General features: G+C 42.4%; 1 protein-coding gene across 2 annotated transcripts in view; it reads right to left on the bottom strand.

Annotated features, from left to right (window-relative positions):
* Positions 1-24448, bottom strand: part of NARS2 (asparaginyl-tRNA synthetase 2, mitochondrial (putative)) — a 52722-nt gene that overhangs the window by 26985 nt on the left and 1289 nt on the right. The window contains exons 2-6 of one of the 2 annotated variants that reach the window (XM_417219.8): positions 21293-21402; positions 20226-20346; positions 19374-19514; positions 16284-16364; positions 7269-7369 (exon numbers count right to left, since the gene is read on the bottom strand). In XM_417219.8, coding sequence (XP_417219.3) covers positions 7269-7369; positions 16284-16364; positions 19374-19514; positions 20226-20346; positions 21293-21402 — 554 coding nt within the window. The remainder of the gene's footprint in view (positions 1-7268; positions 7370-16283; positions 16365-19373; positions 19515-20225; positions 20347-21292; positions 21403-24448) is intronic. The other variant, XM_040704515.2, reaches the window with a different exon arrangement.

Raw genomic sequence — 24448 nt, 5'->3', positions numbered from 1 at the left:
TATATTCTACTTCAGTGCAATGACTGCAAACCTTTGAAGAAACCTTTGAAGAAATTCAGTGCGCACACTGCTGTTGAGTTTGTGGACTGATTTTAAGGAAAGCTGAGAGAGCAAAAGGAGATGGAGCTGCCTGCCTTAGTGCCTAATACTGGAGCCATTTCCTGGGGCATAAATCCTCCCTGGGAAGCAGCAGCTGCTGGAACACAGGGCATGTTCAGGCTGGATATTAGGAGAAATCTCTTCTCCAAAAGAGCAGTAATGCACTGGGACAGGCTGTCCAAGGAAGCGGTGGAGTCACCATCCCTGGAGGTGTTCAAGAACCATGGAGATGTGGCAATGAGGGATGTTGTTTAGTGGGCATGGAGGTGATGTGTTGATGGTTGGACTACGTTATCACAGAATCATAGAATCACCAAGGTTGGAAAAGATCTCCAATATCCTGCAGTCCAACTGTACACCTATCACCAGTATTTCCCCACTAAACTATGTCCCTCAGTACAAATATCTAAACGTTTCTTGAACACCTGTGGAGATGGTAACTCCACCACTTCCACGGGCAGCTCATTCCAGCAGCTGACCACTCCTTCAGAGAAGAAATTTTTCCTAACATCCAACCTGAATCTCCCCTGGCACAACATGAGGCCATTCCATCTTGTCCTACTGCTAGTTACAAAGGGGAAGAGGCTGACCTCCATCTCACTACACCCTCATTTCAAGCAGTTGTACAGAGCAATAAAGTCACCCCTCAGCCTCCTCTTCCCCAGACCAAACAATCCCAGTTCCCTCAGCTGCTCCTCATAAGACTTGTGCTCCAGATCCCTCACAGCTCTGTTGATGTCCTTCTTGTAGTAAGGAGCCCAAAACAGAACACAGCACTTGAGGTATGGCTTCACCAGAGCTGAGTACAGGACAATCACTTCCCTGCTTCTGCTGGCAACACTAATTCTGATGTGAGTCCAGATGCCATTGGCTTTCTTGGCCACCTGGGCATGCTGCTGGCTCACGTTCAGCCACAGGTCAACCAATACTCCCAGGTCTGTTTCTTCTTCACAATTTTCCAGCCATTTTCTGCCCCACACCTATAGCACTGCCTGGGCTTGTTCTGGCCAAAGGGCAGGACCCAGCACTTGGTCTTGTCAAATCTCATCCCATCGGTCTCAGCCCAACAATCCAGTCTGTCCAGGTCCATCTGTAGGGCCTTCCTACCCCCAGGCATGTCCTGCCAACTTGGTGTCATTTGCAAATGTACCGAGGGTGCACTCAATGCCCTCATCCAGGTCATCAATAAAGATACTGAACAGAACAGGCTGCAATACCATTCCCTGGGGAACACCACTCCTGATTGGTCACCAATTGGATTTAAATCCATTCACCACGACTCTCTCTGGCCTGCCAGCCAGTTCTTTATCCAGCAAAGAGTATATGTGCCCAAGTCACGGGCAGCCAGCTTCTCCACGAGAATGCTGTGGGAGACTTAGAATCAACTAAGAATCATCAAGGGTGGAAGACCACTAAGTTTATCACCTTCAAAACAATCAAGTTTGCCTCATCAGCAACTGTGCATCAGGTAAGCTGCAGCACAGGGCACCTACTGCTTCTTGCTTGCCTCTCTCACGAAGAACAAGTTTATGGAAACCGCCATGAATGTGGCTACAGTGGGACATGGAGATGGTTGTAACAGCCCTATCACAAACTCACAAAGCCACAGCTCCTTCCCCTCCACCAAGACATGAAGGTTTGGCTTGGCACACTTGAAGCTGTATGAGGTCCTTGACAAATCTGGATGTTTGGATCTGCTGACCTGGATCCTGAAGCATCTACTAGTGCTTTGAACAGGGATGACAAGACGTTCAGAGAGGGTAAAGGATTCAGGAGAGATACAGAATAGCTTACCTTTGCTTAGCTAGGAGGACCTGGAATTTTGGATGATGATGCTTTTCACCAGATCAATGTAAAACCTGTTCTGATGCTACCTGCACATTTTCTACAGCCACATGAGAAAGTAAAGAGCGCAGTACAAGACATTGCTGGGACTACGCTCAGCCCTACATGCATGGATGGCTACAGCCAACCGTCAGCACATTTCCTTTGCTTCCTCTCCCAAAAATGTGGAGATGTAGAAAGGACCAAGGGGGTATCTATGTAAAGCCTCGACCAGCCAAGCAGCCCTAGGCACTGTACAGAGCTTTTGCACTGGGCTTCCCAGTGATACAAAGTCATTAACAGTCACTGCAGCAGTCATGTACCAGACTGAAGCATGCAGTAATTGATTAAAACCAGACATGTCACAGTTGCTTTTTATAGCTCAAATTAAGTGGCAGCTTAATTAATGGAAGTTAGCGTGCTAATTATAAGAGTCTGTGTTGTGAGTCAGACTCAACTGTTGCACAAGAAATGTCAGAGATTTTTTTAGGGATCCAATATAAATAATTACACTTCTATTTGTTAATTTTTAGCAACAGGAATGCTATACAACTGGACATCATTCTTGCAGCTGCATCTGAAAGTATTTCAAATAGTACAATGTAGAGCAAATATTTGCTTGAGGTCAATGCAATTTTTTCCATAATTATCAAGTCATTTTGGAATCAGATTTTAAAGCTGCATTTGCCAGACTGCCAAAAGAAAAGCCACTTTTACAGGGGAAGGCTGCATCTTTTTGCAGCTCTGCAATATCTTCTTGAACATCAATCCAAACAGACAGCTCTCTCTCTCTCACCACCGTTTTGAAAAGCAGTGAATTGGTGACATTTTTCAAATGAAATCTGTGCAATCACCTGAAACCAACAGGAAATTCACGATTTTAGCTTTCTGCAAACTCAGGTAGACACAGTTAACATGGTCTGAATGACTGAGATTTTTTTAGGGTCTCTCTAAAACCAGAAAAGCCAGTTGCAGGATTGCAGAGAATATCTGGAATTAGAAGGAAACCAATAAAATCCACAATCGCTTAGAAACCACAAGAATGTGCTTAGGGAGATGAGAGCAAAATTAATTATGTTTCAACTAAACCAAGTTTGATAATTAGATATTAACAGGCAGATGTCAGTGCAAAAGGCTGAGAATGTAGTTTAGGCAGAAAAATACAAGTGCTAGGGAGAGATGCTGAACTGAAATTGAACTAGAGATGGTTCATTCGGATGGTTCTGTGCATGAGATCAGCAAAGACAAAAATGGGAACGAAGTCAAGAATAAACTTAGAACGACAGAACAATTCAAGCTGGCAGGGATCTTGAGAGGTTGCTAGTCCAACCTCCTGCTCAAAGCAGGGTCAGCAAGCAGATCAGAGCAGGGTTATCTGGGCTTTCTCCAGCTCTGTCTTGGAAAATCTCTGAGGATGCAAACTGTACAACCTCCCTCAGTAATCTTTTCTGATGCTTGACTGATCTCTTCATGAATTTTTTCCCCTAAAACCATTCAGAAGTTCTCATTGCAACTTATGCCTATTTTCTCCTGCCCTCCTGTCACTCACCATTGCAAAGATTCTGTGATTGTCTTCTTGATAACCTCTTTGTAGGTATTAGTAGGCTCCTAGAAGGTGCCATCTAAGCCTTTTGCTCATTTGTAGGGAAACACAAGATAAACAGGAGATGGGAAACCTACTGGGGGACTGAAGAGAGGGAAGAAATAGAGCTAGGGAGGGTGAGAAAGGACAAGAGAAAACTTATTCTGAGATTTAGGGAGGGTATAGCCTCCAGAGCTATCTAGAAGAGCAGCTTCAATGAAACTAATGATGCAAAAGGCAGAACAGACAGTGCCTGACATGGAATGAGAGGCCAGGACAACCAGAGCAAAACAATGACGTAAGGCATTAGCAACAAGGCTGAAAAGAGAGGAGCAGGTAGATCTTGTAGGAAGTTCAGATGAGTGAAAGGAGAAATAAATGAGTAAATACAACCAGTGAGCTACACTTCTTGGCAACAGTTTATTTTGGCTGCCTGCAGCATGCCTTTGAATCATCAGCTCTCACAGACCCTCCAGCCTAATTCAAGTCCCCAAAAGGGCCTTTATGCTCACAGGAGGATTGGAGGTTGAAGAAATACCACAAGGACCAGTGACTTCAGAGCAAACCAGTGACATTTTAAACCAGTTATTGGGGCATACACAGTCCTACAAACCTCTACCCACTGTGTTTACTGACTCATCTAGGATTTAGAAGGCTACAGAGCTGTATTACTGAATAAAGACTACTTCTGAAGACCTCAGTCAGCCTCTAGATTTATAGCAGCTGACAATGATTCAGACACGCTGAGCAGTCAACCTAGATGCCATCACTGCAAATGAAAAGAGAACTTGTGCCAACTAGGCCATTCGTGTCACACCGAGAGACAAGACGACCTCCTCTGACCTTGCCTTCAATAACAAGCATACAGAGCTTCGTAGATAGTCAATAAATACAGGAATTCCTCTTTCCCCCTTTTTCTTCAGAGAACAAGGTTCAAAACTCCTAAGTCATAACTGCACAACTGCTCTACTTCTGTCATCAGAAATAGCACCATAAAATAGAGCCCAGGGCTCTGGACAACACACAGACATGTCCTAACAGTGACATCCCACAGACTGCAAATGAACTCTCAGCAAGGACAGCAGAAGGCTTGGATCCAGACACATCTGGTAAGTCTTCCCATACGGCCCCTGCCCAGACTTTTCCAACCACAGCTTGCAGCCTGCTCATGAGCTCTGAAAAGCTAAAAGCAAGCTCTAAGCAGACATGACTGTCTGCCCAGTTGACTTTCTGTGCCCTAGAAAACCCCATGGAAAAATTCCTCTCATACCTGTCTTGCACCACCCCTTGTTTCTAATGGACTTGTGCAGGATCTGCCTCTGCACTCCCATTTCCCACAGCAAGTCAGAGCAGGAAACAGGCCAAGACTGGATGAGGAAGGGTCTGTCTCCCAGATACTTCTACCGTGGACTCCTCCCACAAATTCTCATGGACCAACTGTTCCTGAAAATGGTATGACTGAAGCAAGTCAACACTTATTTAAGCAAAATGGAATTACTGAAGAATAGTTTGTTTTATTGGCACAAAAAATAAATTGGTTAAAACACAAGTGAGAGAAAGGATACATTTCATTGGATCAAATCTAAAACACACAACTCTTCACTGTTTTGACTGCTTTGTTTACTAGGAGGACCAGAATATTTCCACTTTTGAGAAAAGGACTCTCACATTTTCGTGCTTTGAAAGCATTATGAGAACAAGTTCGTTTGCCAAGCAGATTTTGTTACTACTATGTACTTCAATTATTTGATTGTGTAAGAATCCTATTCACAGACTAAAATCCAACTGTCTTCACAGAAGAAACCAGAAATAAAAACGTTCTCAGTATCTGAAGGGTTTCACAGCATTAAGAGAGCTGATATCCCAGTTCCACAGCAAAGCATCACATGTTTCTGCATCTACAAGAGCTTGATCTATTTTTGAAGGCTGAAGGGATACAACAGCACTTGAGTTCTAGGCCTCAAAACCTCACTGTGTTTAAATAAAATAAAAATAAGAAGAGTGGGTTCACAGAGCAGCTATGCCCCATTACAAATAAACACCACTTATCTAAATTTAGACAGCACTGGATCCATTTAAATGCCTGTAAGAACAGCATGCTACTGTCAAACAAGAACATGAAGCTGTAATACAATGTAGTGCATTCAGAAGAGCATTGATTTTTTTTTGCCCATCCTTAAAGAGCAAGGTGCACCTGAATGACAGCAATGGAAAAAACAGTTAGCAGACAGGTCCTGCATCTACTCAATTGAGCCTTCTGCTCAATCCCAGGGCAGGCTATGTACTATTTAAAGGGAATAGACTGATGTACGAGGGCGAGATTGTATTTCAAGTTAATCATTACAATCCATACTTTTCTTTGCACTTATTTGATTTGTGGAATTACGTCTTTCAACAAAGGTCACAAGGCATGAAAGCCAATTAAGTCTAACACATATGAGTGGATGTCATCCCATCTTCTTTCAGGGATGCAAAGCTCTACAGTTAAACAAACCTCATTATCTTGCCTCAGATAATGTCTGAGATGACGCATCAGCCTTTGGCTGCCAAGTGACCTGTGCTTCTGTCACAGAAGCCAGGGCACCATGAAAGCAAGTCAAAAACATCCTGTCCATTGAGAACCTCTGGCTTGAGTATTTTAGCAGATCCCAGCTGTCTAGGTGGTCTGAAATACAGTCTCACAGACAGAATAAACAAGGCAGAAAACAGATTTCTGAAGAAATTGCTATTTTTATTTGCAGGCAAAACTTGAATGACTTCACTGCAGCTATTTACTTACCAGCAGTCAACTACATTCTGCAACAGTGATTAAAAAGAGAGCAGCTAAACATTTATTATTTGGTTCTCAACACTGGAAATGAGGCATGGACAACAATTTAATACTATGACTATCAGAAATATCCATTGGAGTCTACATGAAAAGGGAGGTCGTTCAACTTCTAACCATGTTTTCTAAAGCTAGGGTTTTATTCCTCTTGTTTTCAGGAGACTTGCACCTAATTAGCTACCTAACAGTAACTAATCACTTCAGAATGAGCTCTGTATCCCCTGTGAGTACATGTCAAACCCCCTTGGCAACTCAGAAAAAGACACAGACCTACCTGATCTGTGACAGACTCTACCAGCAATTCAGCTGGCTGACAGCAACTTGGCTGAAGCACCACATCTGAGGATAACCCACATCACAAGTGTTCAGAGAACTTTGCTTTCAAATAAGGGATGGTTCTGACTCCATCTGCTTGATAAACTAACTTAATTTACTGGGAAAATTTGGTGTAGATGAGCATAACATTCCCCAATCAAAGGAAAATGTGGCTCTGACAGATTATGATGACACTTTCACCCCTAACAATCTGTAGACACAAATGTTTGGAATGAAAAGCAAAAAAAAAAGAAGAAAATAACGTGATTGCTCAAGTTAAAAAGAACTTCTGAGTCACAGTAAATGTGAAGAACAACAAAAAGACTTCCAAGATATTACAACTATTGAGAACAAACCTCTTGGCATTCCCATAAGGATTATGTCTGCATCCAGTATTTCCAATCCACACCAGACTCCTAGCAACTAAAGCTAGTTCACAGACCAGAATCAAAAGGAGTTCACCTTTCCCCTACATACATTGACCTTTCACATCATCATCCAGGCACTACTGCTCGTTTTCTTTCTGGTACACACTGCAGATATCTAATGGGTAACAATGGGGCACAACTACCAAATGAAAAGATATCACAGATCAAACCAAAAACGTGTAATTTTGCTCACCCTGACATCACTTCTAAATGGAGCTGGCCAGAAACCGTAAGGAAGGTGGGCACATTAAAGAAGTGGTTCTTTTCCGCAGCTTCCTTTGCCTCGTGTGATGTCTGCAAATCAAAAATCCACACGTTAGTCTATCAGCGTTTGAATAAAGATCACAGCTCCCCACTTCTTTTTCCTTATTTTTTTCCTCCTAAGAACTTACATCAGTCTACCCAAACACCTCTGAGAAGGAATTCAACAGTCTACACAATGTTACCCATCTTTGCTCAGACAACTAACAGGCTCTATAAACAATTCAAGCAAAAGACAGGAAAACAAAAATAACCCACGTGATAAAGTGCTCTCGGAGACTTCTCTTTGTAGGGGTTTGAAGCACCTAATGTGGCTGCATAGTAAGAAGTCATACTCTAAGCTGGAAACAACACAGCTCCCCACTTCCACTTTCAGTGATTTATGAGGATATGAGTTGTAGGTATCACAACTTACAGAATAAGTGAACTGTTGCACATTCCACCTGTATCACCAAGAAAGTTTACACATGTCAACACAGAGGGAGAACAAACAGTTCATTCAGATATGTCTCAAAATAACAGGGATTGTAAATTAGATGCAGGGCAATTAGTTTTATCAGTTCAGCTACAGAGAAGTAACTTGCTGAGATGACACAGCTTCACAGGGTTTGACCATCAGCCCAATACTTTTCAGGGGCAGTAGTAAGTTCATCCCAACTAAAAGAATTTATGACTCTTCCCTTCTCACCTCTTGCCTTTGTATGTTGGATATATACATCAAGAGCTCTGAATTTTACTAAAAGTAAACAGCTATGTAATGTATGTATTTAAATATGGGTGAGTTGAAATAGAAATGGCATTGCAGAAAGGAAAGAGATGATAAAATGTAAAATAAAGTGTCAGGAAGGACATATGCACCATTTAAAAAGCAAGTCTGAGAATACAGGTGGTGGAAGATCAGATTTTCTAGGATAGCCTCTGGGCTTTAGCTCCAAGGCAGAGTAAAACATATTGTAGCTAAAGGCTTTGTCCATCCAGGAACTTGGGAGAAGGTGGAGAAATGACATACCATGTTTCTAGGAAATAGAAACACACCGAATGAAAATCCCACTGGATCATCTGTTGAGCACCTCCCCTATGAAGACAGGCTGAGGGAGATGGGCTTGTTCAGCCTGGAGAAAAGAAGGCCGTGGGGTGACCTCATTGCAGCCTTTCAGTACCTAAAGGGAGCCTATAAACAGGAGGGGAGTCAACTCTTTACAAGGCTAGATAATAGCAAGACAAGGGGAAATGGCTTTAAGTTGAAGGGGGGGAAGATTTAGGTTGGATGTCAGGGGGAAGTTCTTTACTAGGAGAGTGGTGAGGTGTGGGAACAGCTGCCCAGAGAGGCTGTGGATGCCTCATCCCTGGAGGTGTTCAAGCCTAGCTTGGATGGGGCCCTGGGCAGCCTGGTCTAGTATTAAATGTGGAGGTTGGTGGCCCTGCCTGTGGTGGGGGGTTGGAGCTTCATGATCCTTGAGGTCCCTTCCAACCCGGGCCATTCTATGATTTTATGAGGGACAATTTGCTCAGCAACATTCAAAAGAGTAAAACCAGTGTATCAACCTTGTCTCCAAACATAAAAATGTACTTTTCATTCTTTCCTACCAAGAAAAATAGTGAAAGGGAAGAATCTCTACCATTAGGAAGGTCAATAGCATTGCTTTCAAAATTCAACTTCAAGCCTATTGAAAAGGCAGATGAGTATCTTCCACTCTGCGTACACTATCTTTTAATTGTTTTTTTACAATCAGTGCTATTTCTTGTTCATAGACAAGTGATTTTTTTCCTCACTGGTAAAACGAAAACCAACAGCAAAAAAAGCAATGGAATATCCTCTTAAGGCTCCACTGCTTTTCAGTCTTCAGAAAAGAACTACTACAGCAACCCGAAGTTGGAAATATCACAGCATAGACATCGTATAGGCACTGAAAAATGTTTCATTCCAGCTTCTGCCTATTAGTTCTGGTCACCGGATATTTAAGTATAAAGAACTATATGTAATGGAAAATTTAGCAAATTCAGCAATTATGAAAGAAGTCTGAAATAAATTCCATTCAAGCGAGGCATATTTTCAGGTTTTAATTTCCAGGTATGAAAGAGAAATTGAAAGACCTTTGCAATGATACCTTTACAAATCACTTAAGAATTATGCTTCATTATTTCCCTGCTGAACTCCAAATGGACTCAGAGACAGAAACGAGCCCTTTGAGCAAAGAAAGGCACCAGCCTCCTGTGCTACAACAGGCAGAGTGCTGCCAGCTGCTCGTGTGGGGTGACCCAGTTGGATTGCTGGGTGCAATGCTTGGTGCAAGAGATACAGAAGTACTCATGATAGATGATACTGCAGTGAGTCCAGCAAAGGCGATGAAGAAACTAGAGCATCTTTCAGAGGAGAAGAGACAGAGAGCTGTGACTTCTCAGCCTGGAGAACAGGAAGCTCAGGAGGAGCTCATTATTGTCCACAAATACCAGAAAGGAGAACACAAAGATGATGGTAACCCCTCTTCTCTTGTGGTTGGGCACCACTGACAAGATAAAAAAACACCATGCAATTCAATCTGAAGAACTTTTATTTTTTTCAAACAGTGGTATGGGCTAAGGAGGCTCCAGCTGCAGAGATATTCAAAATTCCCATGGACACATCCCCAGCCATCTTGTTCCACCTGACTCTGCCTGAGCAGCAGGAGTTGAATTGAATGATGTTTAGAGGTAACACTTCTGTCATTTATTATTTATACATATGGATTTTTTTTTTTAAACAAAAAACATGAAGATAAATGAGATCACATCAGCCATCTTCTGTATCTCAACATCATCCCTACGCTTTAAAGGAGTCAAAGGTTCAGGAAAATGAAAGAAACTTTGAAGATAATCTGAGGTTTTGTTGATCTACGTTCACTTCAAAATGAGTACTTCCTTCTGAGATAAATTTGAAATACTTTTCAAAGAGTAGATCCTAGAATTTAAGCTAAGTGCTACCAGCTCGACAAAGCACACCACTGCCTCTAGCCACCCTGTTCCTCAGCTTACTTTGTCATAGGGATGTTGCTCAGCTCAGGCTTCTTTGCCAGCCTTTGATATTCTACAACCTGCCATTTTTCTCAATGAGTTCGAAGGTGTTACTTTTTGTTCTTAAGAAACCTCACTGCTCATCACAAAGACAAAAAAAAAAAAAAAAAGACTGTCAAAGGCCTCAGATCATAGAGCAATTTTATCTCTTCACATCATCACACTAAAGAAAAGAGCAAGCCTGCCTTGATACACAAAGATCAATGGAAGTAGGACAATTTGTTGCTGCAACCCCAGGACAGCTTCCTTTGTTTTGTAGGTTTTGTAGTTCTGAAAAAGAAAACAAGGATGCAGAAGCGGGCCCCTATTGTTTTCTTCAAATATATCCAGTGTATTTATTCAAAAACAATATGGATATTAATAAACATACAAGCATCCACATACCACAGTTCCAGAGCCGTGGCCAGAGAACTAGAGAGAAGAAGCTTATCCTACTGGAAGCTTAGTTCAGTAACATTCCTTATCCCATCAGTGAAAAATCCCATCTAGCCCTGTAGGATGCAACTTCTAAACAAAGAGAAAAAGACAGACTAGAAGCAGGAAAAGAACAGAAGAAATCAGCCATGAAATCTCAATACTTCCCCCAAAGCCACAAACAGGATACAGCTGCCTCTAGGAGCTGGGCCCTGGTTTATTTTTGATGACTTTGTGTCATTTTTCATTCTTCGTATCAGATGTAATTACAGTGAGGCAAGGGGAAAATAGACACAACAGCAAGCGACTGAAGGAAAACTGAAACACTACAGCTAAACTAGATCTATGCAAACCTGCAGCCAGTTTGATAGACCCTTCAGGTCCTGAGATGTAAGTGTGCACTGCAAGAAGCTGCTAGGCTGCTTCCAACAGAAGGCAGAGTGAATATAGCAACTTAAATAAAATTTTACTCCCCCTTCAACTTCTCAAGTGCCCACTTTCCCTCATTTTGGGGCAGAATCTTGATGAATGCATGCTGTGAACTTGTTAAAAAAAAACAAACAACAACAAATCAATCCACTTGCCATCTGGGGAAGATGACTCCCTTCTCCTTTGGAAAAGGGCAGTAGGGACACCTTCAGCAAGGAGGTGTCCTGGAATTAGCAACTTCCCATTTCACATGTGCAACTATTGACCAACCCACCAGAAGTGGTTCTTCCACTCTGTATATACAAGAACAGACTCAGGCCAATGTTCTGAAGTGACTATGCCCCAGATTTATGCTCAGCCTGCTTCTGTATAATAAATAACCCCATTCGTGATACCATCCTTTCACAGATACAGAACAAGGTTGTTTTTTTTTTTTTCCGTGTTCTTGATGAGCAAAATGAAGCTATGAGCTTGTGCTTTTATTTCAATTAGATGGCTTCGTTTCCCACTTCCACTCAAAAAAAAAAAAACCCAAACCCAAACCTACCTGGTACAAGTCAGGGAGGGGAAATAATGTGTTTGCTTTCAAGTTCTCTCCATTTCCTAGTTAAAAACTTCTCTACTTACAGTGGAGGGGGGGGGGGGGGGAAGAATCTGTATGAAACATCTCTGTGTTTCACAGTAAATGCACTATGAACATGCTAGGATTTGACAGCAACATCAAAGGCTTTTTATTTTCATTCTAAGTACGAGAACAACTGGATTTAGTACCTGTTTTGTTCTCCTTCTCAAATGTCTAATGATTTAATCTAAAATTACTCGCTTTGATGTCAGTCTTGTATTAACTTCTACTTGAGGCAATTTGCTTCAGGAGAGTATAAACCGTTTGATTCTTTTACTCTACGCAAGCCAAATGCATGAAGGGATCAGAGATGACTTTTAAAGCTCACAGAAATCACTGCCTTAGTTCTAGAGTAGGCCCACAACACCACACTGCTGAAACTTCACAGTAGCACAACTTCAATCCAGACTACTCTCTGTGATGCCCTGTTACAAACACAAGTGGGTTTTCCTCTTTAGAGAAACTGCAGAATTTTTAACTTCAAAGAAGCCCTCCTTTCAATTCCAGCCCTAATTCTGCTATGGCCCAGTGGGAGTCCAGCTGGTCAGCTGCTTCTGCTGAGAGAAACACCTCACACAAATATACCGGAATTATAGACAGTGAAGAAGCAGGTGGAGAAAAACAGAAACCAGGAGAGCCAGGAAAGATGACAGCAAACTCTCCCTCAGCTCAGTTCCAGCTTATGCTGAGCCCTGCTGAGCAGCTCTCTTGAAGTCCCAGGCTCCCAGGTACTGGCTGCCTCCCAGACTGTGACACATCTCTGAAGGGGAAACACCTGACAGATGCTAATCCTGTTGCATTTAACTGTGCTTCTCTTCCCAGCAGATCCCAGCCTTTCTTGGTGCTTACAGGGTTATTTTTCAGAAGACCTGAAAGTACGGTAGGAGTAAATTTCAGTAGCAGACACACTTTTCTGGTTCCACAGGACATGCAGCCATGAACTTACACTCTTCAGGGATTCAGAGTTACATTCCTCTCTATGAGCAAGCGGTAAGAAAACCAAACACTATACTCTCTCTGGATACATTCTGGAGATGAACAATACTTGCATGGTTCTCAAGTTTGGCAGTAAATATTCCTCCATTTAATGAATAAGTCTGATCAGTCAAGCACTGAAGTCAAATGCAACGAGGTATGTGTGTGGGAAGAGATAAGTCTCATACAGACAATGTATTGTCTCCACCGAAACCACTAGATAGATTGCACCTCTTCTCAGACATAGAGCATCCCAAAGAAGAATTAAGTCTGCAGGCAACACTAGATACAGGTGAGATATACTTCAAAGAGCTGCAGATGCCAATTGAACTGTCATGCTAAGTGACTGCACGCAAAGTTCTTGTAACAGGCTGTGTGGCAGAGATGATGGCTGCCCAGGGTTTTATCAGAGCACTCTGCATCAGGAAAGCTCTTCTAGAGGGGAGAGGAGACTGCAACTTCCCCACAGCAGCTGAGGACAGTCAAACAAGGCAACTTTCCAGAGAGCAAAGTCAAAAAGACAGAAAGAGAACCAGAATGCACAGTCTTCAACATTGCAGACAGAGTAGGAGGCTGCTGAAAATAGCAGGGAACAGACACACAGCTGGGTCACAAAGGCAAAAGGCAGGCAGATTTCCTAGGGAGCAGCCCCAGAAGCCGACTGGGTCAAGTTTCTTGCGATATACAAAGCTCTTATGGATTTCAGACTTCAGTAGAAAAAAGGAAAAAAAGACAAGGAGAGGATCTCCCCTAAGGTTCTCAAAGAGATGGTACAGAGAAATTATTCTCGGATTAAATTAAAAATAAAAAGGGCTGTCTCACCTTGTTGACCCTAACTCTCCCTATTTCGAGGATTACCTTGTCTTTGCATTTCACTAAAACACAGCTCTCAATATTCAAAGCTCTTCTGGACTTCTCAGTAAGTTTCTTTCAAGAATGACAGCACAGTCAAGAGGCTTCCTGCCTTTAGGGTTCCAGAGAAAGATGACACTACCAAAGGTGCAGAAATCTGCAAGTTGGTGTTGCTGATATTCTCTGTGCCCGTTAAGATTTGCCTAGCTTCTTTCACACTTCCAGCAGTTTCTCCTAAAACTTTTTTTTTTTGAGCTGCAGAAAAAAAAAAAAATCTCAAAGTATTTCTCTGAAGTTTTTACTATCTTATTTATTTAAAGATTTCCTCTGTTTACCACCCTCTTTTCAATTTTACAGTACTTCATTTTAAAAATATTTTCTTGAATTGATTTGCCCAGCAGAGGCAAAAGGGATTCCCCCTCACTTTAAATCCTACTATGAGAACATCCCAACCAAAACTATGTACAGACTAATCAGTACACTCAAAACCAAACAAAGATGATGAGGAAGCCAAATACATAAACAAACACGAATCTTACAGGATTAAGAGGTCTAGGAATCAAAGATCATATGCCTTCAGAAAGCTTTTCCCTTCTAACTCAGGATACTGCTTTCCCATCTCTTCAAGTCTCATGTGAAAATAGACTCTTCCTCTCTTCACTTTCCACCATCTCTAAAGAATACAGTAGTCTGAACAGTGGTCAGACATTACTCAGAGGATTAAAACTACTGTGGCCTTAAAGGCTACTCAAAGCTTTCACCTTATTCCACCCACAGCAGCATAACTAAATTGGTGATACTACCCATCTGCTCAATGGAATTAATTAAAAAGAAGAGCAGAAAAGCCAGCCTTGTCTGCTTGCAGACTGTCAGCAGCAGGTACATTTTACTACTACGAATTCAGGAGCAATAGACTGGAGGACTGGTCTTAAAATCTTAAATCTGTGATTTACACGCTCCCAAGGAAGGATTCATGTCCCCCAAGATTTCCACTGCCAAGGAACAGTCTCACTGTTCCTGCAGAGTGCAGCAGTCACAGCAGTACAGCCAGCTGACTTGGATCTCTGCTAGCTAAGACCAACTTTGAGCAGAGCTCTGCAGAAAGGAAACCAAGCCCTGACTAAATTAGGCCAGATGATAGAACAGTGCTCAAAGAAGAAATAACAAATCAGGGAGAACTTCTCTGAAGGCTCTTCTTTGTGGGGCAGACCATTTATCGGTGTGTTACTCAGTACTTACCCCATACCTTTCAAGCCCAGTTTCCCCAGAACTGGTACTATTTCACACCTAAGCAATCATGCTAGAGAGAGATCAGCAGTTTTATCTTGAACTATTTGTTAAGATCCAGTTGATACAAGTTTCAGATTCGCATTTCACCACCTCAATCTACATTTGCATCAGTGCTTCTGCTACTACCAGCCACCTACGCTCCAGTCCTGCTTTCAAGTGGATACAATTTGTACCAAAGACGTAATACACTGTACAGCTGCAAACTGTATAATGTTCTTATCATTAAGTGTCGCTTGTTTTCACATCTTAATTTGCATGCTACAGCCTGGAGGGAACCTTTGGTAGCATTAAGGGATCTCAATTAAACAGTAACAACTTAGTTTAGCTAATCAACTCTATTGTCACAGCAAACAAAAAGCTGAGCCACAGATACTGGTCTGGAAGGGAATCACTAGCAACACAGGTTAGACAGTGACATCCTGAAGAATGAGTAGATGGAGGCTGATTGCCATGAGGCTGTGCAGAGTGGAAGATATGATCCTACAGCAAGCAACTGTTACCTCAACAGCTTTGCTTACAGATGATTCACCAGTAAGGCTGGAACCAATGAGCATAAGTGGCAATGGATGTAATTGTTTGAGATAGAAAAGTACTTTTCAAATATAGAAGTATAAAAAGCAGATGGAATTTCCTATGATTCATGAATGTGGGGGAGATTAGGAATCATAAGGAATCTGTAGTGTTTATAGCTGTATATAAGTTTCACAGGCACTTCTGACCCAAGATGTCAAGTACTTAAGAAAATGACAGATTGTTGCAGTAGTCTGGTGGACAAACAGACTTAGCAGTATCAGGAGACAAGGCAATTTCAGTAGGAAGAATTCCAATACGCAGTAAGAGTAACTTAAAAGGAGGAATATATATGTGTGAAAAGCAGTTTGGGATATTGCTGACATTCTTTTAAGGAGTAACCTCATGGTTGCAAAGAAGAACCAAGGTGAATTACATTCTTAATTTCAGAGCTAACAAATACTTTTGTATATTAGGCTGTCCTGAATGTCCTGTCCCATCTCTCACTATCATATCTTCCTGCTCACTAATCTATCTCAGGGCACCAGTGATAAAGTAACTCATCAGTACAAAAGGTACTGATTAATGTACTAAACAGAACTTAAAAAGTAATCCATCTGTTTAATTATGTCTCAAATATTTGTCGAAGGAAAGGACTGCTATATTAAAAAAAAAATAATCACAGCAGAATATAAATTGAAGGTTTTATGCAAATACTTCCCCCAGCCTTCAATGATTCCAAATTGCTCTGCAAGTAAGATAACTAAATAAATAGATCAAGAAACTCTACCCACTCCAACTTACCTCAATTTGAAAGAGATCCCCAGCACCTTCGCAGTCGTTTGATGTAATTATGGGAGTATGAATATGCACATAGCCATTATCCTGGAACAGACAGAACACTCAAAGTTAACTGGCTGAAGATATCAAGTATCAACTTCAAAGATGACCTCAAACAGGACAAATCACAACCCAGCTATCAGACCCCAACCAGGACAGTACGTGCAGCCTTTTAGGCAACTTCTGCCTCTCACGGACAAAAACAAGAGGACTACAAATCCAAGCATACTACTTCTGCTTTTCATCTATATTTCCTTAAGATTTATGCTACTACTACATGCTTTTGCAGCTGCTCATCTCCACAACACTCCCTATAAATTGGAAAGATGTGGATCTGATGGCTGGACCACGTACTGGATAAGGAAAGGGTTGGATGGTCACAAAGAGCTGTGGTCAATGGCTTGATTCCCAGATGGAGACAAGCAGCATTCCCAGGGGTCATTACTGGGTCCTGGAACTGTTTAACATCTTTGTCAGAGGGACTGACTGTACCCTCAGAAAGTTTGCCAATGACACCAAGCTAAGTGTTGCAGTCAACATGTTGGAGGAAGGGATGCTATCCAAAGGGACCTGGATGGGCTTGGAAGGCAGGCCTTTGTGAACCCTGAAATTCAAAAAGGCCAAATGCACTTTGGCTGAGGCAAGTCCAAGCACAAATACAAGCCGGGCAGAGAATGTATTGAGAGCAGTAGAGGGACTTAGGGGTGCTGGCTGATGAGAAGTTCAAAATGAGCTGCCAAAGTGCGACTGCAGCTCGAAAAGCCAACCATGTCCTTTGATGCACCAAGAACAGGGTGGCACCAAGTCAAGTGAGGTGACTGTCTCCCTCTACTTTCTCTACCTCCTGTGAGGCCACACCTGCAGTACTGCATCCAGCTCTTGGGCCTCCAATACAAGAAGGACTGGTTTTCTCTTGCATCACTGTAATGCCCAGTACAAGGGAACCCTTCTAAAAATGAGGGTGCGTCAGCATTACCATGATACAGGCAATGATGCAGCACAGCCCATTATCTTATTTACACAAAGTACTAAAAACCACCAAACAAATAAAGAACACTCATAAAAGCTGAAGTATCACAGATTTTGCTAGGGTAATACGAATTCAATTCACACCACAAGCTCTGATCCTTATCATCAACTAGTTAAACTACCAAGAAAACAGGAATAGGACTTAATGTTCAAACTGAGAATCAAACTAAAATGAATTAGGACCAAAGAACTCATATGGACAGGCAGTGTATTTTGTGGAAGTAATCCAACAGAACCAAGAGAGCAAAGTCCCCACAGTCAGCTCCAGGCTACCTTGGTTACAGGTTGAAAGATCTTGGCTCACCAGGTGGCTGCCAGAAGCTTGTCACAGAGATCCACATACTGCACAGAAAGATGTTTGAGAACCAGAACTATTTGCTTCACCTGGGAAGGACAGTTTTAGCCTATCAATATGAAGTGCAGCTCTCTCCCATATTCCCATGCATATTCTAGAGATCTGCTGGTCATGGGCCCTCTCACTGCCCCATAAGACTTAGAATATCACCCCCTTTTTTTTCTTCTTTTTCTTTCTTTTTTTATTTTTCACAGCAACCATTAACACCACATAAGAGATTACACATGATTCAAATTCCTTTCCAAAGCACGTAAGAGAACTTCTGCATGACCTGCAAACGTCAGAAAACCTCTCACAGCTCTGCAGAGCATCAAGTTTGAAACTGCAGCATTTTTGGGATGACCTAGGTGGCAATTTAAATCAGTGCTTTCCTTCCACCAGAAATGAAAAGAGCTACATCCATCCCTGGTGCTAGAAGAGTCGTGACATAAGCATTTGCAAGTAGCAGGTCTTCCTTATCTCTTCCTCACCTCTTAACTTTACTGTAGCTGCTGATGATAAAATAATTCATATTTTGCAATAATTCTGAGCAGTTTAAACAGGAATACGTCAATCTGAGTTGGAATTAACTTGGAGAAGTTAAGCCTTTGTCAGAATAGGATGCTTTTTGGTATCAGCTGGCTTCCTTGCCAGGTTTGAAATGACAAAGTTTTGTAGGTATTGCCATCTAGTGGCTTGATACCAGCAGAGACCCATTGCCAGTAAAGTTGTGTTCTGTGTAATGAGTAGGTACAATGCTGAAACTAACAGCAGCTTTATCTGACACGATATTACTATTAAGCTCTTAAAATACAATCTTTAAAATACCACACAGTTTTATACAGACATGTGTGAGTGAGCATGCATGCTTTCTTGATCACTAGAAGCAAAAAGTAAGAGCACACTCAGGACCAGAAATCCAACCTCAACAATTTCAATCTGTTCTTTGAGACTTATTATTATAATAGGAATGCTGTGCATATGATTTTACACCAGCTAAAGCCAGTTTATTTCAACTAAAACATAAAGAATAGCTGTAAAAGAAAGAGCTTAGTGTGTTACAGGACTTGCTTTCTTACTTTATGTACTCACATGGTCTCTGTACAGCATCTGGAATCAGAGTTAATTCACTGCCTACACCCTGCCCACAGCTTGAGAGTTGGGACACATTCATGAAATACAGGTATTTCCAATCCATCAGTTTGAAATGCATTATAAACAGAAGCTTCTTAATTTCAGCTAACAGTATCTACACAGACTTGCATAGAGAGATAAGATAAAAAAAATTGACAGCAATAACATGAAGATATGAGTCTGTCTGTGGCTTTTCAGTATCACAGATATTTCCACGTAGGAGGAGGCTACTATCCAAGGTCACTGCTGAGAGCGAGTTAAATAATTCCTTATTATGCTGTGTTCTACAGACCACACACAGTTGCAGGCAATTATACTACAACCTAAATGAAGGGGATAAAATAACTAATAGGAAAACAGGTGGAAAGACACTAAAAAGACCACCAATGTGCAAACCTCATCATCAGCAACACTCTGGTCAAGGTCTCAGTCTGGCCTGGGCCTGAAAAAACACCTCCGTGCAGTGAACACATGATGGCCCTTTCCTCTTAACATGTTACTGTGAGAACTAACCCAGGTAGTGATCTACATATAAGGCTCAGGACAACAAGGACTACCTGGAAGAATGAGTGGATTGCTGCTGTGGCTTCACTGCGGATTCTCAGGAGGGCTCCAACTGCATTGGTTCTGCATCGCAAGTGTGGGAACTGTCGGACATACTCCAGTGGGTGCCTCTCCTTTATTTTGAAGGGGAACGACTAAAAGCAACAAGCAAAGAAATATAAGAGGATGAGAACATCAAGTCAATACATCTCTATTGCCATGCACGGAATAGCAATCTCTGCATTCTAAAACTCAATCATCATTACAGAACAAAGAAGGGGGAAAAGCATTTTTTTTTTCCCCCTCATCTTCTCTAGTACTTTGTGGATTTTTTTTTTTTTTAATTTTTCTGAGCCATGAACAGAAAAAAAGTAGCAGCACTCCAAAATGCTTTATCTTTTGGAAGTTGAGCCCCCTTGAAAGCCAACTGTTCATCTCATTACCATAATAGCGAGCTGCTCCCAAATGCACTTGCAGCAGATTCTTCTGCCTTCACAATCTGGAGCAGTTAGCCAGATCCATTGTTTCCCTGATTCATCTCCTGGCCAGAGTTACCAGATAAGCCACATAGCCCAGAAAACTGCTTCAGGGTGGGACAAATGCACTCATTCAGCTGCCAACATTTGCACCTGTTTCCACACAGGAACAGCACTGCCCCAAATGAGAGATTTCATGGTGTTCCTATCATTTTTTTTCCTCATTTGATGTACCCAACATACACTGCAGCCAAATCAAAGTCTGCAGGCATACTGACTTGGAAAACAAACAAACAACACAGTTTGAAGCACACTGCTGGACAGTTGGGCATTTTGGCATTCATTCCCAAAGTACTCCTACCAGTTGGACTCCCTGCTGCAGCGACATACCAAAGTATCACAGGGTCCCACCACATGAATGGCTTCAGCTCGCAGCTCCATGTTTTGCATCTTGTGAGGGCTTTTGAGCAGTTTCCCTTGCACTTCCACTGCACTTCCGAAAGTCAGGTCTCTACGAAACCAAGAGCAACAACAATTAACTAGCTGTTGATACAAACTATTTAACAGCAGCAGGTTATATTTGGTTTAGGTTAGACATTAAGAGGAAGTTCTTCCATGCAGAGGGTGGTGTTGCACTGGAACAGGTTGCCCAAGGAGGTTGTGGATGCCCCATCCCTGAAGGCATTCAAGACCAGGCTGGATGTGGCTCTGGGCGGTCTGGGCTAGCAGTTGACGACCCTGCATATAGCAGGGGGGTTGAAACTAGATGATCATTGTGGTCCTTTTCAACCCAGGCCATTCTATGATTCTATGAAATGAAAATAAATTCACACTAGAAGAATTTAGGACACTGGAACGTTGGACAAGAGAAAGGAAGATGGGCTTTGTGAGAACACACTGACGTGGACAAATGAAGCTTGTAAGAAAAACAAAAAGAAAACATCAAATAATGTACAGAAGGTTCCTAGATTGTCATGAAACTCCCCAAGGTACAACTGACAGTAACAAAATGAAGCTGGAAAACAAGTGCATTATTCTATTATTGTCTGACAACAGAACAGGCACATCTATCTAGGAAGTATGCCTGCATAGCCATCTCTCAGATCAGCACAGTAAGAACAACAGTGGTCATCAAAAACCTGGAGAACAGTCATCCCCAAAAACAGAGTGTGATTTCCAAGAAGGTCCAACAGTAGTCCAGAAGACCCACACTACTACAGCTACTAAGAAAGCGAGATCCAAATTAATCTGACAGGACAAGTAGCTGAACCACAAAGCCACGGCTCCATCTGAAGAACACAACCAGGGACCTCAAACTGCAGTTGTTTCTTTCCTGTGGTCAGATGCCAGCTGCTGGAGGCTCCTCCAGCACTGTGGCACAGGAAAGGAGGTCTCAGGAGACCCATCTGAGTGCTGATCGACATACACATTTCTCCAGGTATTGCAAACTGACCCACCTACACTCCAGACTGGGATCAGCAACCACCTGGAGGCTTTCCAGAGAGCTCCCATCATTTATATGCAGGAACAAAACCTCCTTCTGGGATCGGACAGAGCGGACCCAGCCCTACAGGTAAAAGAAAAAGAAACTTGTTATTTCTTGTCATGAGCTCCATATAATCATGTTTCTTTTTGTTGTTTTCTTCCCCTCCTCCGAAGAGCTGGACATGCCACAGCAGGCCTATTTCAGTTTTTCATTGAAATCAAAGGAAATATTTCTCTATGAGGAAGTTGAAAAAAAAAAAAACAACCAAAAAAACCCCAACAATGTCATTTTTTTCTGTTCACTTCAAAGCAAATAGGAACAAAACCTTAGGCAGAGACATCAGCTCACCCCAGGAGAGTAAAGCAAGCATAACCAAGATCTACCTGCATTTCTGTGCAGCTTAGAATAACGAAACTGGCAGAGTGCTTTGAAGATGAAAAGCATTTTAGCACCATACACATTTCTATTAAATATTTCCCTCCAGAACACTTTTATTGCAGCTGTGCAGGAATGCACAGTGCTTTAAGTTAAAATACTCAAGGCTATTTTGACAACATTAGTACCAATCTTCATTGCAGCAGCGCTTGTATGAAGGTTCCAACTGGAAGTGGTTCACTAGTTGTTTTTCATTACATGCCCAAAGCCATTGGACTGTTGAAACAATGACACTACAGCAAACAGACATTCATGCAACACAAAAATCCAAATTAACACTCTGACACTTCTGCCTGTTTCTCTTTATGCCTTAAAAATCAGTATTGCCATGCTGTCCCCATTGAAAAAAAGAAGCATTCTTACCCATTTTGAATTAAGGAATTAAAACAAATCAGTAGTTCGGTGGGAGATGAATAGAGGTTGGGAGAATGAGGATTGTTCCACCTGGAGAAGACTCCAGGGGGATCTTTCTGTGGCCTTCCAATATATAAAAGGGGTTCATAAGAAAGACAGAGTGACGGGACAAGGGGCGACCAGTTGTAAACTGAAAGAAGATAGATTTAGATTGGATATAAGGAAGAAATTCTTCACACTGAAGGTGTGGAGGCACTGGCTGCCCCATTCCTGGAAGTGCTCAATGCCAGGCTGGATGGGGCTCTGGGCAGCCTGGTCTGGTGGGAGGTATCCAGACTATAGCAGAGGTCAGGAATGGATGGGTTGAAGGGCTCCTCCAGCCCAAACCAGTCAGCAATTCTATGATGCATTTTAGGAAATGAAATACAAAATAAAAGAACCTAAAATGTACAGTCAGTACCAAGACACCAAGTGAAGCACATCCAAGTGCAAGGTTTTGCACTTGGGCCAGAGGAATCCCAGGTATATATACAGACTGGAAGGAGCAGTCCCTGAGAGTAGCCCTGCAGAGAAGGACCTGGGGGTCCTGGTGGATGAGAAACTTAACATGGGCCAGCAGCGTGCTCCTGCAGCTCAGAAAGCAAATGGTCTCCTGGGCTCCATCAGAAGAGGGGCGGCAGCAGGGACAGGGAAGTGATTGTCCCTCTCTATTCTGCCCCTGTGAGGCCCCATTGGGTGTACTGCATCCAGGTATGTACTGGGGGAGCACCCAGTACAAGAAAGACAGAGCTGTTGGAGAGGGTCCAGAGGAGGGCCACAAAGATGAATAGGGGGCTGGAGCATCTCTCCTATGAAGACCGGCTGAGGGAGCTGGGCTTGTTCAGCCTGCAGAAAAGAAGGCTGCAGTGTGACCTCACTGCAGCCTTTCAGTACCTAAAGGGAACCTACAAACAGGAGGGGAATCAGCACTTTGAAAGGGTAGATAATAACAAGACAAGGGGAAATGGTTTCAAGTTGAAGGAGAGAAGGTTTAGGTTGGATATCAAGGAGAACTTCTTTACTAGGAGAGTGGTAAAGTGCTAGAACAGGCTGCCCAGCAAGGTTGTGGATGCCCCATCTCTGGAGGTGTTCAAGGCCAGGTTGGATGGGGCCCCAGGCAGCCTGAACTGGTATTAAATGTGGAGGTTGGTGGCCCTGCCTGTGATGGGGAGTTGGAGCTTCACGATCCTTGAGGTCCCTTCCAACCAGGGCCATTCTATGATTCTATGAAAGTCACGGCATCCAAAATGCAACTCCCTTAGCAGCTCCTCAGCTCACCAGACCTAAGACAAAGCTGCCCTTAAAACAAAACCTATCCACTGGGAAGTTTCCAGCTCATGTTACAATGATACCATAGAGAACAGTGCTGATTAAACCAACAAATGTACCCGCATTTCCTGCAGTTTTAGTCTTTTGCTTAACTGCAAGGACCTACGTAGTTTCAAAGACCTGAAACTCACCAACTGCTTTAGGGATTTTACAGCAGACAAACCAATTTAAATGAATCTACTTCTGCCTATACTGAACAAACTGCAAGAAGTAACAAAAGGAAAGCATTCTTCAAGTTGTGCTCTGACTATGAAACCAGAGAAAGCATTACATAGGCTCACATTAGGAGACAAACACTGGAAAGAACCCACCACAAATGCACACCACACACATTTCAAGTCTGCTTTCAGTATTTCTGCAGAACCTCTAGATCTCCTACATAGGAAATGCCTACCAAACTGTGGAGGGCAGGTGCATACGAGAAATGTGGAAGATGTTTAGGCCATAAAACTCAAGATTACCAAAACTTCAGCCTTTCTTCTAGCCTCACAAATTCAGATACGTGTTTACCTGAGCATCCTTTGCAGGGGGTTCCACCTGAAGCAGTTTTAATACAAGAAAAAAAAGAAGTCCAAAACAGAAGTCTGTTTACCTGGCATGGCATCCTCATTTTCTTTTAGCTAAAGCAACAGGTGTTTAAAAGGTGTTTTGTACAATAACATTACTGAAGTTGTTGTGCCTGTCTCCTATATTCCAGTAAAACCCCAGAACAGGTACATAATGCCTGATGCATAATGGTAGATGTTTTTCTTAGCTTTCCTCCTTGCAAGGAAACAATAAAACCCTGAGCAAAGAAACATTCCTGATGGCTTTTTTCCACCTCATCAAGCAGCACCAGGATTTGTTAAACCAGATAAGTCTTCCAGCCTCCCACAGGAAAATATGAGTGTGCCCTCAGGCTTAAAACAGAGCAGCAGAGGCTGTAGCAGAAGTGTTTGGACAACTTCACACTCTATCAGAAGCACCGCTA

The sequence above is a fragment of the Gallus gallus genome, chromosome 1 (assembly GCF_016699485.2).
Source record: "Gallus gallus isolate bGalGal1 chromosome 1, bGalGal1.mat.broiler.GRCg7b, whole genome shotgun sequence".
NCBI lineage: Eukaryota > Metazoa > Chordata > Aves > Galliformes > Phasianidae > Gallus > Gallus gallus.
The sequence above is the reverse complement of the archived record's forward strand: the minus strand, read 5'-3'. Positions and strand labels throughout refer to the sequence as shown.